This window comes from Gopherus evgoodei, chromosome 2 (assembly GCF_007399415.2).
Source record: "Gopherus evgoodei ecotype Sinaloan lineage chromosome 2, rGopEvg1_v1.p, whole genome shotgun sequence".
NCBI classification, from domain to species: domain Eukaryota; kingdom Metazoa; phylum Chordata; order Testudines; family Testudinidae; genus Gopherus; species Gopherus evgoodei.
This window is the reverse complement of record NC_044323.1, coordinates 265892121-265904510: the sequence shown is the minus strand read 5'-3', so window position 1 is coordinate 265904510 and position 12390 is coordinate 265892121. Positions and strand designations below refer to the sequence as shown.

Sequence of the window (12390 nt, the reverse complement as noted above, 5' to 3'; positions counted from 1 at the left end):
TGGGTTGGTCCATTTCCCTCAAGTGGGCTGTTTTCTCTTCACCTTTGCTGTGTCTTTTAACATAGGAGACAGTGAGCTGCTGCTGGCAGCTGCAGGATGAAGTCACCTCCCTGCTGCATGTCCCTTTCTTCCCAGACAACCGGACTGGAGCCAGGGGACAGCACATCGCTGGGTTCCTTGGAGTCCAGCGTCTTTTGCAGGGAAGAGGAGCAGGGGCCCTTGCTGCAGAAAGCTGACCCCTCCTTGGACTGTTTCATCATCAATGTGGGAGGCAGCCGCTTCGTACTGTCCCAGCAAACTCTGTCTTGCTACCCAGACACCCGGCTTGGGAAGCTGGCTGTGGTGGTGTCCGCTGCCCGGGATGTAGCCTCTAGCCTCCTGGAGCTCTGCGACGATGCTAACCTGGTGGAGAACGAGTATTTCTTCGACCGGAGCTCACAGGCATTTCGCTACATCCTGAATTATTACCAGACAGGAAGGTTGCATGTGATGGAGCAGCTGTGCGCCCTCTCCTTCCTGCAGGAGATCCAGTACTGGGGTCTGGATGAGCTCAGCATCGACTCCTGCTGCAGAGACAGGTGAGCACTGGGAAAAGGTGAGCACTGGGAAAATAATAACGTGGGCTGGATGCTCTCAGTATCAACTCCTGCTGCAGGGAAAGGCAGGCCCTGGGTTGTGAAGGGAAGAGAACCAGCAGTGTGGGTTGGAGGAATTCAGCATCAACTGCTCTTACAGGGGTAAATGGGTGCTGGGGAAGGAGCTGAGCTGCACAAACTCAGCACCAACTCCCACTACATGGACAAGTGGATATTTGACGGGGAGGGAAAAGGCTGGAAGAGGTCAGTGGTGATTGTTCCCAGAGGGGAGGTTGGCACTGGGGGCAGGATAATGAGATTCAGTATGGGAGCAGTGGCTGGGCAAACGCTGCATTGACTTCTGCTAAAGGGACGGGTGACACTGAGAGTTCTGGATGGGAGGAGGCGGAGGCAGAAGGAAATGACTCAGGGGGACAGACTGAGGCAGAAGTGACAGCAGATGAAAATGTTAAATAGGAACGACGAGAAGGCAGAGAAGGTGGACATCTGTGACATTTGTGCTAGGATATTTTATTCTTTTCATTCTGTTGGTTGTGGTTAATTTTGGTACTGGTTTATTTGTTAATATTGAAGTGTGGAGTGTTCTAAAAATGATAAATAAAAAATCCAAAATACTTACATTAAAATCATTATAATCAGATGAATGTGATACAAAAACCAGTGCACACCTGCACTGCCTGACAGTCCAATAGTATCGATTCCAGAATGGCTTCAAGGTGCTACTCAATTTCACTGATTTCTTAATCAATTTTTAGGCCAGAAAGGATCATTATGACCATCTAGTCTGATCTGCATAACACAGGCCATAGAATCACATCTAGTAATTCCTGCATCATGCCCTTATCCTGTGGCTGAGCTAGAACGTATTTTAGAAAGCCTTCTAACCTTGATTTAAAGGCTAATGAAAATCTACCACATCCCTTGGTATGAGGCTTGACTATCAACAGAAATCAATAAATGTACTAACTACCAGCATGTATATATGGAAAAAAGGATTCTCTCATGTTTCTTGGTAATCTCCTTGTTTAAAGAAAATGTTCCATAAATATGGCCCTGATTCAGCAAAGCATTTAGCACATGCTTAAAATCCATAATAACTACTCCACAAAGGTGGATAATTGCTTTGCTGAATCAGGACCTAAATGTTTAAATAAGGGGCAAATAGCAGATACAATAAAATAGTTTCTTGAGCTATTGGTATGTTTTGGACAAAGGATTATAAAGGTATAAAGGATCATATACCTCCCTTCTAAGCATTGCAACTATAAAGCAATGCAATAAAATTAATTAAATTATTCTTATTAAAAATGACAAGATGGTTTAGAAACATAGGGCCTGATTCTGCCAGTCTTACATGAGCATCCCCTACTCTCACAGTTAATCCCACTGATGTTAAGAGTAGAATTATAGAATTGTAGGACTGAAGAGGACCTCGAGAGGTGATTTAGTCCAGTCCCCTGCACTCAAGGCAGGACTAAGTATTATCATTCTAGACCATCCCTGACAGGTGTTTGTCTAACCTGCTCTTAAAAACCTCCATTGATGAAGATTCCACACCACCCTAGGCAACTTATTCCAGTGCCTAACCACTCTGACAATTAGGAAGCTTTTTTCCTAATGGGCAACCTAAATCACCCTTATAGATTCATAGATTCATAGATTCTAGGGTCAGAAGGGACCAATGTGATCATCTAGTCCGATCCCCTGCACAAAGCAGGCCACAGAACCCTACCCATCCACTTCTATAACAAACCCCTAACCTATGCCTGTGTTATTGAAGTCTTCAAATTGTGGTTTGAAGACCTCAAGCTGCAGAGAATCCACCAGCAAGTGACCCATGCCCCACCCTGCAGGGGAAGGCGAAAAACCTCCAGGGCCTCTGCCAGTCTGCCCTGGAGGAAAATTCCCTCCCTAGCCCAAATATGGTGATCAGCTAAACCCTGAGCATATGGGCAAGACTCACCAGCCAGCACTCAGAAAAGAGTTATCTGCAGTAACTCAGATCCCATCCCATCCAACATCCCATCACCAACCACTGGGCATACTTATCTGGCGATAATCAGATAACCCTTGCTGCAATTTAAGCCCATTGTTTCTTGCCTTTTCTCAGAGGTTAAGGAGAACAATTTTTCTCCCTCCTCCTTGTAACAACCGTTCTGGTAGGGCGTACCGGCAAGAGCCAGTACACTGTGCCGGACCGCATCGACTTCCACGGCAGGGACTGAAAGGGCTCAGAGCTCTCTGCCACTGCAGGCAGCCCAGAGCCCTTTAAATCCCGGCTGCGGCTGGGACTTAAAGGGCTCAGAGCTCCCCACGCCTGCGGGCAGCCCAGATCCCTTTAAATCCCGGCCGCGGCTGAGATTGAGAGGACTCAGAGCTCCGAGCCGCTGCGGGCAGCCCAGAGCCCTTTAAATCCCATCTGCGGCTGGGATTTAAAGGGCTCAGAGCTCCCTGTGGCTCGGGCAGCCCAGAGCCCTTTAAATCCTGCCTGCGGCTCCGGCAGCAGGGCTGAGGCCGGGATTTGAAGGGCTCAGAGCTCCCCATGGCTGTGGGCAGCCCAGAGCTCTTTAAATCCGAGCCACAGCTCTGGCGGCCGGGCTGGGGCCAGGATTTAAAGGGCTCTGGGCTTCCCACAGCGGTGGGGAGCTCTGGGCCCTTTAAATCCCTGCCCCAACCCCGCAAAGCTTGGGGTTCCCCTTGGCAGCCAGAGCCCCGAGCCCTTTAATTTGCCCCTGAGCCCCAGGGGGCTCCCAGCCACCTCTGCAGCTGGGATCCCCTGGTTGATTTAAAGGCTCTGGGTCTCCCAGCCACAGCTGGTTCCCCAGGGCCTTTAACTCTTGAGAGGCCACGCCTCTTCCAGATAAGGCCACGCCCCTCTCGGGACTCCAGCAGTACCAGTAAGTCTTGTAAGTTACTTTCACCCCGAGACACCTGACATTAGCTCCCATTTTCCCCCCTCCCCCTCTACAGCCAGCAGGAGTCTCTGGGAGCAGAGTCACCAAGCGGGGGGTGCACAAGTGGAGCAATTTTCCCTAGGCCCCAGACCCCACAGGGGCCCCACGAGCCCTCGCTCGGTGGCACTCCGGGTCTTTGGTGGCATTTATGAGTGGGGGGGCCCTTTCGTGGTGTCAAAGATGCAGAGTGACTGAAGGGCCTCCCGCCGCCGAAATGCCACCAAAGACCCAGACCGCCGCCAGGTGGGTACAAGTGCCGCAGCTCCCCCACTTTGCCACAGGCCCCCTGAATCCTTGGGCAGCCCCACCTGGGAGCAGCTCCACGGCAGAGGGCAGGAGCACCCCTTGGGAGTGCAAGGAGGGACAGCTGCTGCACTGGGAACTTAGAGTGGGGAGCTGATGGTGGGGCTGTTGGTCCACCCTGGTTCCAACCGCCCACCAGCTAGCTGCAATGGGTTGCTCTTCCTGCAAGCTGCTCTTCTTGCAAAACAGGCAGCTGCCAAATGACTTTAGAAGGGTGCATTTCACAACTTTAAATAAGCATGTTCCCTAATTGATCAGCAATTTAACATCGAAACAACATTAACCGGGACGACTTTAAGTGAGGAGTTCCTGTATCTAAAGCTTTGTGGTATCAGGCACATATTTATATCTTTGTTCTGGGGCATAATTTCCCAAACTGTAGGCCTGCTCTTGGCGCATTCAAAACTCTCATTGATATGAATGAGCACCATAGAAACATAATGGCTATGTAGATGTGCTCTGTGGCCTTAACTCAGCAAATCACTTTATCACATGTTTGAAGTTAAGGATGAGCTTATGTCCTTTCCTGTATCAGGACATATCAAATTCCCTTTAGGAAGATTTACTCTGGTTGTAGGGGGGTTTTCATGTGAAAGGCAGTTTCCATAATAGTGCAAAAATTGTCATTCAAGTTTTATATTTTGGGTTGGATTTCCTCGGCAGGTACTTCAGGAGGAAGGAACTGAGTGAAGCCTTGGATATCAAGAAAGATGCAGAAGAGCTGGATGCCCAGGATGAGGAAGAGGATTTCTCCGGAAGTCTCTGTCCCAGTGTCAGGCAGAGGCTCTGGGAGATGCTGGAGAAGCCTCGCTCTTCTGTAGCTGCCAGGACTTTTGGCACCCTCTCTATGGCCTTTGTTGTCGTGTCCATTGCCAATATGGCCTTGATTTCTGTGGAGCTGAGCTGGTTGGCGCCCCCACTACTGGACGCCCTGGAGTATGTGTGCATTGTCTGGTTCACAGCAGAGTTTGCCCTGCGGTTCCTGTGCACACGGGATCGGTGCCGCTTCCTGAGGAGCGTGGCAAACATCATAGACCTGCTGGCCATTTTACCCTTCTACATCACCCTGCTGGTGGAGAGCATGTGCGATGGGGAGAGCTCTCAAGAGCTGGAGAATGTGGGGCGTATCGTCCAGGTGCTGAGGCTGCTCAGAGCTCTGCGTATGTTGAAGCTGGGCAGACATTCCACAGGTACCTTTAGCTCATGGATTTAACACAATATTGGTTCTAGGGTTTCATAAGCCATAAGGGGTCAAAAGAAATTAACCAAGCAAGTTAAACGTACAGACCCATAGTAACCCTTACAGATTATCCAGGGTGCTGTTGCCTCAGTAATAAAACTGAATCTGCATAGAAGGGATGGTAGGAAATTACCTGTTGGTCAAATACACTAGGTACGTACTCAGGGTGGCAAGTCTCCCGCTGCTCCTGCCACTGCGACTACACTTCAATTTTAGTGCACTAGCTAGCAGAGCTAGCATGGGAATGGAATTGACACCTGCAGCTCGAAATGTAGGAGCCTATGACGGCTCCTAGTGGTAATTCCCCAGGTTTGAAATGATGATTGTTGATATCAGATAACTTCACTTTGAAATTTGGGGTCACACCTTTCTATCTTTCATATGTTTATTTAAAAACCATTCAGGAAATTATCATCCTATTGGTTTAGCATCACCTGTCTCTCTCCCATATAGAGTTTAGTGATTTCTTGTCACAGAAAGGGAAAATTTGAATTAATCTTATCAAAACTTGATAACTCTCCTAGGCTAAGAGTGAAGTATTACTTCACCATTAAAACTGAAAATAGTCCATTTCTTTAGCATACAGAATTAGATGCCACCTAACTACACATGAAAGCAGCTCCAAAGAGCTTAAATGCCAGTGGTGATAATTGCATACGTTTTGCTATTTAAGTTTTACCAGTCGCGAAGGCTCAGAGCACTAAATCAAAAACTGCAGCTCGCTATCATTTGAATGTTGTCGGAAACAGTTCTCATCTTCTGGCAGAGCAGGCGCTGCTGTTACCATAAACCTAGTAAATCAGAATGGAAATATACACTGTACAAATCTGGAGCCTGTTTCCTGCTAGTTAAAGCTGACAAAATGGTGAGGGTTTTTCATTTTGATTCTAACACATACATAAACATAGTCATTAATATGGAAAGTTCTGCACACAGAGGGGATCATCCATAATCACATCTCCTCCTCCCACCTAGAAGCAAAGTCACCTATCTGTATGACATCATCCCTGGAATATTGTGGAGACCCCTTTGCAAAGTTGGGATCCACTCCAGGGGAGTGGATGAGGACAGGGCAGTCTGGGGGAAGGGACAGGTTAGCCCTGCTGTGCGTAGCAGGGTCTGGCTGAGGAATGCTCACTATGCCCTGCACATTTTGTGAAGAAATGACAGATCCAAACTATTCCTGTGGATGGAGGTGATAAAGACAGATAGGATACAACGATGCCTCTGCAAAAGCTGAGCTATGTTTGAGGAAGTGATGTGGTCATAAAGGGGACATAAAGCAGGCTGTGAAGGCTGAGCAGTTGGATTTGATACACCTGTTCAACCTAGCACTTCCCCAGCACAGGCCTAGTGGCACACAGGGCCAGGGCCACTGCTCTGCCTCACCTAGACTCACCGTTATTGGCATCCCTCGTGCTACTGGCAGTGCTACCAAGACTCCCCAGCACCTACAGCGAAGTTATTGCAGTCCTCCGCACAGGAGGAAGGCAGGACTCCCTAAGGCCTTTCTGCTCAACTTCAATGTGCTTGTGCTGGAGCAACCATGGTTTGGCTTGACCAGATAAATAATTTGAGAAGAATTGCTTTTCATATGGTAAGAAATTATAAAACCTGCACAGCCCCTGACACTTACTGATCACTGAGAACATGCTTATTGTGTGCCCTTTAACTTGTGTTTGGCTAAAGCATATCTTCCAGAAAAGCATCCACCCTTGATCTGAAGACATCAAGAGATGAATCTAACACTTTCCTTCATTGTTTCATCCAATAACTAAATCACCCTCACAATAAAAATGTGTGCCTTCTTTCCAGTTTGAAGTTGTCTGGCTTTGACTTGCAGCCACTGGTTCTTCTTATGCCTTTCTCTGCCAGATTAAAAAGCCATTTAGTACCTGGTGTTTGCTCCCTATGAAGATACTTATACATTGCAATCAAGTCACCACCTGATCTTCTATTTGCTAAATGAAACAGGTTGAGCTCTTTATGTCTGTAAGGCATTTTTTCCAGCCCGCAGATCATTTTAGTGGCTTATTTCTTCATCTTCTCCAATTTTTCAACATTTTTTTAAATATGGACACCAGAACTATGTACAGTATTCCAGTATCAGTCTCACCAATGCCATATACAGAGGTAAAACCACCTCTCTGCACCTACTCACTACAGCCCGATTTATAAATCCAGCAAACAAAAACATGGGAAGAGAGCCCTGAAATTCACTAATGCTTTCAAAAAAAGCAATGCTGACAGAATTTGACTTGTAACACTTCCCCTCTGGGTCACTGAGAAACTACTTACTCAATCATCCCTTCTAGCTGTTAGTTTTGCAAGGTGCTGAATGCCACTAACTTCCTTGCAAATTGAGGGTCTTCAGGTCTGGTCCTTAGGGCTGGTCTATGTGCAGCTTTTGTACCATGATAACTATATTGAGCGATATAGTTAAAAGTGATACATCCCCTAGTGTGGATGAATTTATACCAGTATAAAGGTGCTTATATGGTATTGCTTATTCCCCTAAATTTACAGGAGTATGCTATACCAGTATGAACACCTAAACCCAATATAGTTATAGTGCTACAAAAACTGTGTGTAGACAAGCCCTTTAGTTAGGTAGGATGGAGGAAAAGAAAAAATCTCTAAAAACCAAGGAGCCCATTTGCACTCTCTGAAGTGCAGGCATTAAACCAGGGGCTTTGTCTGTGCACTGGAAAATAGAGATTGGCCCAAAAGCAACAAGAAATCTTAAACACATTTATGTCTCAAACTCCCAGAGACTCCAATGACTGTCTGAGACCTGCAAAAATGTATGAGTTCAATCTTAGTTTCCAACATTATTTGGTTTAGTGGGAGCTCAGTGGAGGTAATTTGTAAGCATTGCATTTCTCCCCCTCAGTAAGAAAAACAATATTAATTATTTAAAAAAACAGTAAGAGAAACACTTTTTCGGAAATCGTAAAATCTTCAGTGATCAAGAAGATATAATACAGAGATCCAAGTTATCATAACTGGCTTTAGAGGATGCCTTGTTTTGTGGATATATTTTGTTTTTCATTTGTGTGTGTGTGGCGTTTCTTCCTTTGCACTGTTATTGTATTTGCTTTTTCACCCCTGCACTGGCCAGCCCAGGGGCACTGCATACCCTAGAGGGAGAGGGGCAAAGATCTACCATATGTGCACACTTATCTTTGTCCTGTGCAAGTCTCTGCGCACTCATGATCCCTCTCCCTACCCACTCAGCTTTTGCATAAGGGTGCAAGTGAGGCAAAGGGGTTTGTGAAGTTGGACAAAGGTGATCTCCTTATGCCTGATCCCATCCCCCAAATTGAATGGATCATTCCCCTCATAACAAGTTACTCCAAGTACATTGTAATTGAAGGGATGTACCTGGCAGAGCTGGCAGTAACCAGCATAAGAGAGGAAGGCATGAGATGTGTATCTCCCACTCCTATCTTCGCATCTTCCCCCTCACTCTAATATGATTCATGATCAGCCCCTTATTAATTTGTATACTGGACACCAATATCTATTCTTTTCCATTTCAAAATAGGGACCATAAATCAGAGACCTCTGTGTTTTATTTCTTGAAAAATCATGTTTTTCCAATGGTTCTCCAAACAGCATTGCCTCCTCATAAAAGCATTCCTGAGGTAGAAACATAAAACACAAAGTGTCTAGCTTTCCGAACAAGTGCTTCTTAACAGAGGTATGAAGACAGTTACATGGATCAACCTACTGACAGGATTTTTTGTGTTCCAGGCTTGCGATCTCTTGGGATGACTATTGCACAGTGCTATGAAGAGGTTGGCCTGCTGCTGCTTTTTCTTTCTGTGGGAATATCTATATTTTCCACGGTGGAGTATTTTGTTGAACAAGGTGTCCCTGGCACAACTTTCACAAGTGTGCCCTGTGCATGGTGGTGGGCAACAACTTCCATGACAACCGTTGGTTATGGCGACATTAGACCAGACACTACCACTGGCAAGGTAGTGGCCTTTATGTGTATATTATCAGGAATATTGGTCTTGGCTTTGCCTATAGCTATAATAAATGACCGTTTTTCTGCTTGTTATTTTACACTGAAGATAAAGGAGGCTGCTCTTCGACAGCGTGAAGCTTTAAAGAAGCTCACAAAGAACACATCCACTGACTCAAATATCAATGTTAATTTGCGAGACATATATGCTCGCAGTATCATGGATATGTTACGGTTAAGAAGCAGAGAGAGAGCAAGCACCAGGAGCAGTGGTGGAGATGATTTTTGGTTTTGACTTGTATAAAATCTTGTATAACATACAGAATACTTCAAGGTGTAGTAGTGAACAGTAGGACAGCTGCATTTTACATTATTCGCTCTTGCAATTTTATTTTCTTGGTGTGTTTAAGATAACTAGTGTAGGCCAAAGGCATAACTCAAAAGCTGGGAACTCTCAACAGGCTTTGAAACTAATTTTCAAAATTAGTTCTTGAACTGGAAAAATATAGGGGACCCATGAAAGTAAATCATGAGCCAAATCTTTGTCTATGAATCTCATGTCCTTGCTAACATACAGTAATAAAGTTTTACACTCTTCCCGCCCCCGCTCAAAAAAAAACAGAGGGAGGAGGATTTTGGTGGAAAGGATGAGGAAATTAAAAATACTTGAAAAGAAAGACGCTTAAGGAGTGAAGCACTGGTGACATTTCTGATGGCTTTTACATATGTATTATTGTTTGTAGACGTAAACAAGAGTCAACGGGCTGATCCTTGTCCCCATTCTGGCCTCCATCTGCTACAATATCAGTGGCATGGAGGGACCACAATAGGCTGAGGGAGAATTTTCCCCAGTTCAGGAGTAGCATAGAGCTAGCATAAGCAGGCACCCTCACATGCCCCAGTGTAGGGCACATGCTTATGCCAGGACTGGTGATGAAAAGAGGTATGGCTGTGATGCTCTATATTATACAGATTCTGGGTTGCTGTACAGTCCATAGGCAGCCATGGAAAATCAGCCATAAGTTAGAGCAGCCTCTTGGGATACTGTAACTTACATGAGGGTCTGTATCAGTATCTGCAGCACAAAAGTGGCTTTTGTTTCACTCCTCCCAGGGCTGTTCCTTGTGTATTGTGCTATGAAGAGGCACTGCCTGGAAGCTATCATGGAGTTTGAGACAAATGTTGCCTTTATTTGTCTATATAAGCACTTTTCTCGGTTTTGAGGGGACACTGGATTTCAAAATCCTGTATTTAGAAACTGAGGCATCAAAAATTCCAGGGGAAGAATTTAGTTTATTTTAATTAACTGAGTCTATGCCAGGTTGACATCAGAAAATGCAGAAGTTCTCTTTTTAATCACAGAGGAAATAAGACACTTGTTTCAGCTTAGCCCATAGAAATCAGTAGGAGTTTTGGGTGGCTCAGGTCTAAATAAGTTAATAGTTCTCACTGGGGCAGTAGAGAAATCCTGAATGAAATACATGCATATCCCCTCCTCCCAAAAAACCCAAACATTATGGAATGCTCATATGTTGTATACAGATCTTTTTGGATGTGGGAGGGTGGGTTATAGGTCTAGTTAGACAACAAAAAAAATCAAAACTTTCCTTAGTTTCCCCCCAATATGCTTTTTAGCAAAATGGAGTGTTGCTTAAATCTAATTTGCATTGCCTAAGGGACAATGTACCTGTAGAAATAACTTACCGATATGATATACTAAATCAGAAGCTTCAACTTCCCTGATTTCTTAATTCTTATGGATAATACAAGCACAAGTATATGCTCCAGTTTACTGCATGTGTTTGAAATAAAATCAAACAAAGACATAAAAACAACCATATAGTCACTGCAGCTACTCTGACTTGCTGCATTATTCAGGACACCTAAACAAAATTTGCTTTTAGGGCATATAAATGGATGAACAAAGTTGCTTTTAAGAAACATTAAATAACTCCTATTTTTAATTATTAATATGAGTATCTTGCCATTGAACAAAAACTATATTACAAGATTGTACAGCTGTGTCAGAAAACAATTACAGAGCTCCATCATGCATGCAACTCTAATAAAAATTCAACACAAAACTTAACCATTTCCTATTAGTTCTGCCCAGCAATTTGGCTTTGGAACAATCTAACAAGTCTGTTGGGCTACTGGTTCCAACAGGAACCAGCTGGCAAGATTGCGTCTGATCCTGCTTCAACTGAAATGGACTAGATGCAGAAAGTACTGGGTGAGGTTCTATGGCCCATTATGTGAAGTGACAGATGTGATGATTATAAAGGTCCCGTCTGGCCTAAAAAACTATTGGATCTTGCTGCTTGCCATACTTAGAATAGACGTGTATAGGGAGGTATCAAGGTTTTTTTCCCCCACTTTGAACTTTAGGGTACAAAAAGTGGGGACCTGCCTGAACACTTTTAAGCTTAATTACTAGCTTAAATCTGGTACGCTGCCACCAGCCAGAAGTCTGTGTCTGGCACACTTCTGTTCCCCCAAAACCTTCCCTGGAGAACCCAAGACCCAAACTCCTTGGGTCTTAAAACAAGGAGAAATTAGCCATCCCCTTCCTTTTCCCCCCAGACTCTCCCTTCCCTGGGTTGCCTTGAGAGGCTTACACAGATCCAAACTCCTTGGATCTTAAAACAAAGAGGAATTAACCATCCCCCCTCCTTTTCCCCCCACCAATCCCTGGTGAGTTTAGACTCAATCTCTTGGATTCTAAAACAAGGAAAAGTCAATCAGGTTCTTAAAAAGAAAGCTTTTAATTAAAGAAAGAAAAGGTAAAAATTATCTCTGTAAAATCAGGATGGAAAATGCTTTACAGGGTACTCAGATTTATATAGACTAGAGGGACTCCCCCCACAGCCTGAGATTCAAAGTTACCACAAACAGAGGTAAAAATCCTTCCAGCAAAAAGACACACTTTCAAGTTAAGAAAACAAACATAAGACTAATCCGCCTTGCCTGGCTATTACTTACTACTTTGAAACATAAATGACTGATTCAGAAAGATTGGAGAACCTGGAATGATGTCCCGTTCCTCTCAGTCCCGAGAGCGAACAGCGAACCAAACAAAAAGCACAAACAAAGACTTCCCTCCACCAAGATTTGAAAGTATCTTGTCCCCCTATTGGTCCTCTGGTCAGGTGTCAGCCAGGTTCCCTGAGCTTCTTAACCCTTTACAGGTAAAAGAGACATTAACCCTTAACCATCTGTTTATGACAGGAGGGAATCCATTCCATGTAAGCTTGCACACTGTACAGGGGCCCACTGAATGAGGTAGGAGATTGGGAAGAAAAGATAGGGCAGCAGTAATTAGGT

At 44.8% G+C, this 12390-nt stretch overlaps 1 protein-coding gene across 1 annotated transcript; it reads left to right on the top strand.

Moving 5' to 3' along the window:
* Window positions 1-382: 382 nt before the first annotated feature.
* KCNV1 (potassium voltage-gated channel modifier subfamily V member 1) lies at window positions 383-9709 on the top strand. The gene is made up of 3 exons (XM_030549606.1): window positions 383-578; window positions 4517-5043; window positions 8850-9709. Exons 1-3 carry the CDS (start codon window positions 490-492, stop codon window positions 9359-9361), a joined length of 1128 nt encoding a protein of 375 aa, XP_030405466.1. The 5' UTR covers window positions 383-489; the 3' UTR covers window positions 9362-9709.
* The last annotated feature ends 2681 nt before the right edge of the window (window positions 9710-12390 follow it).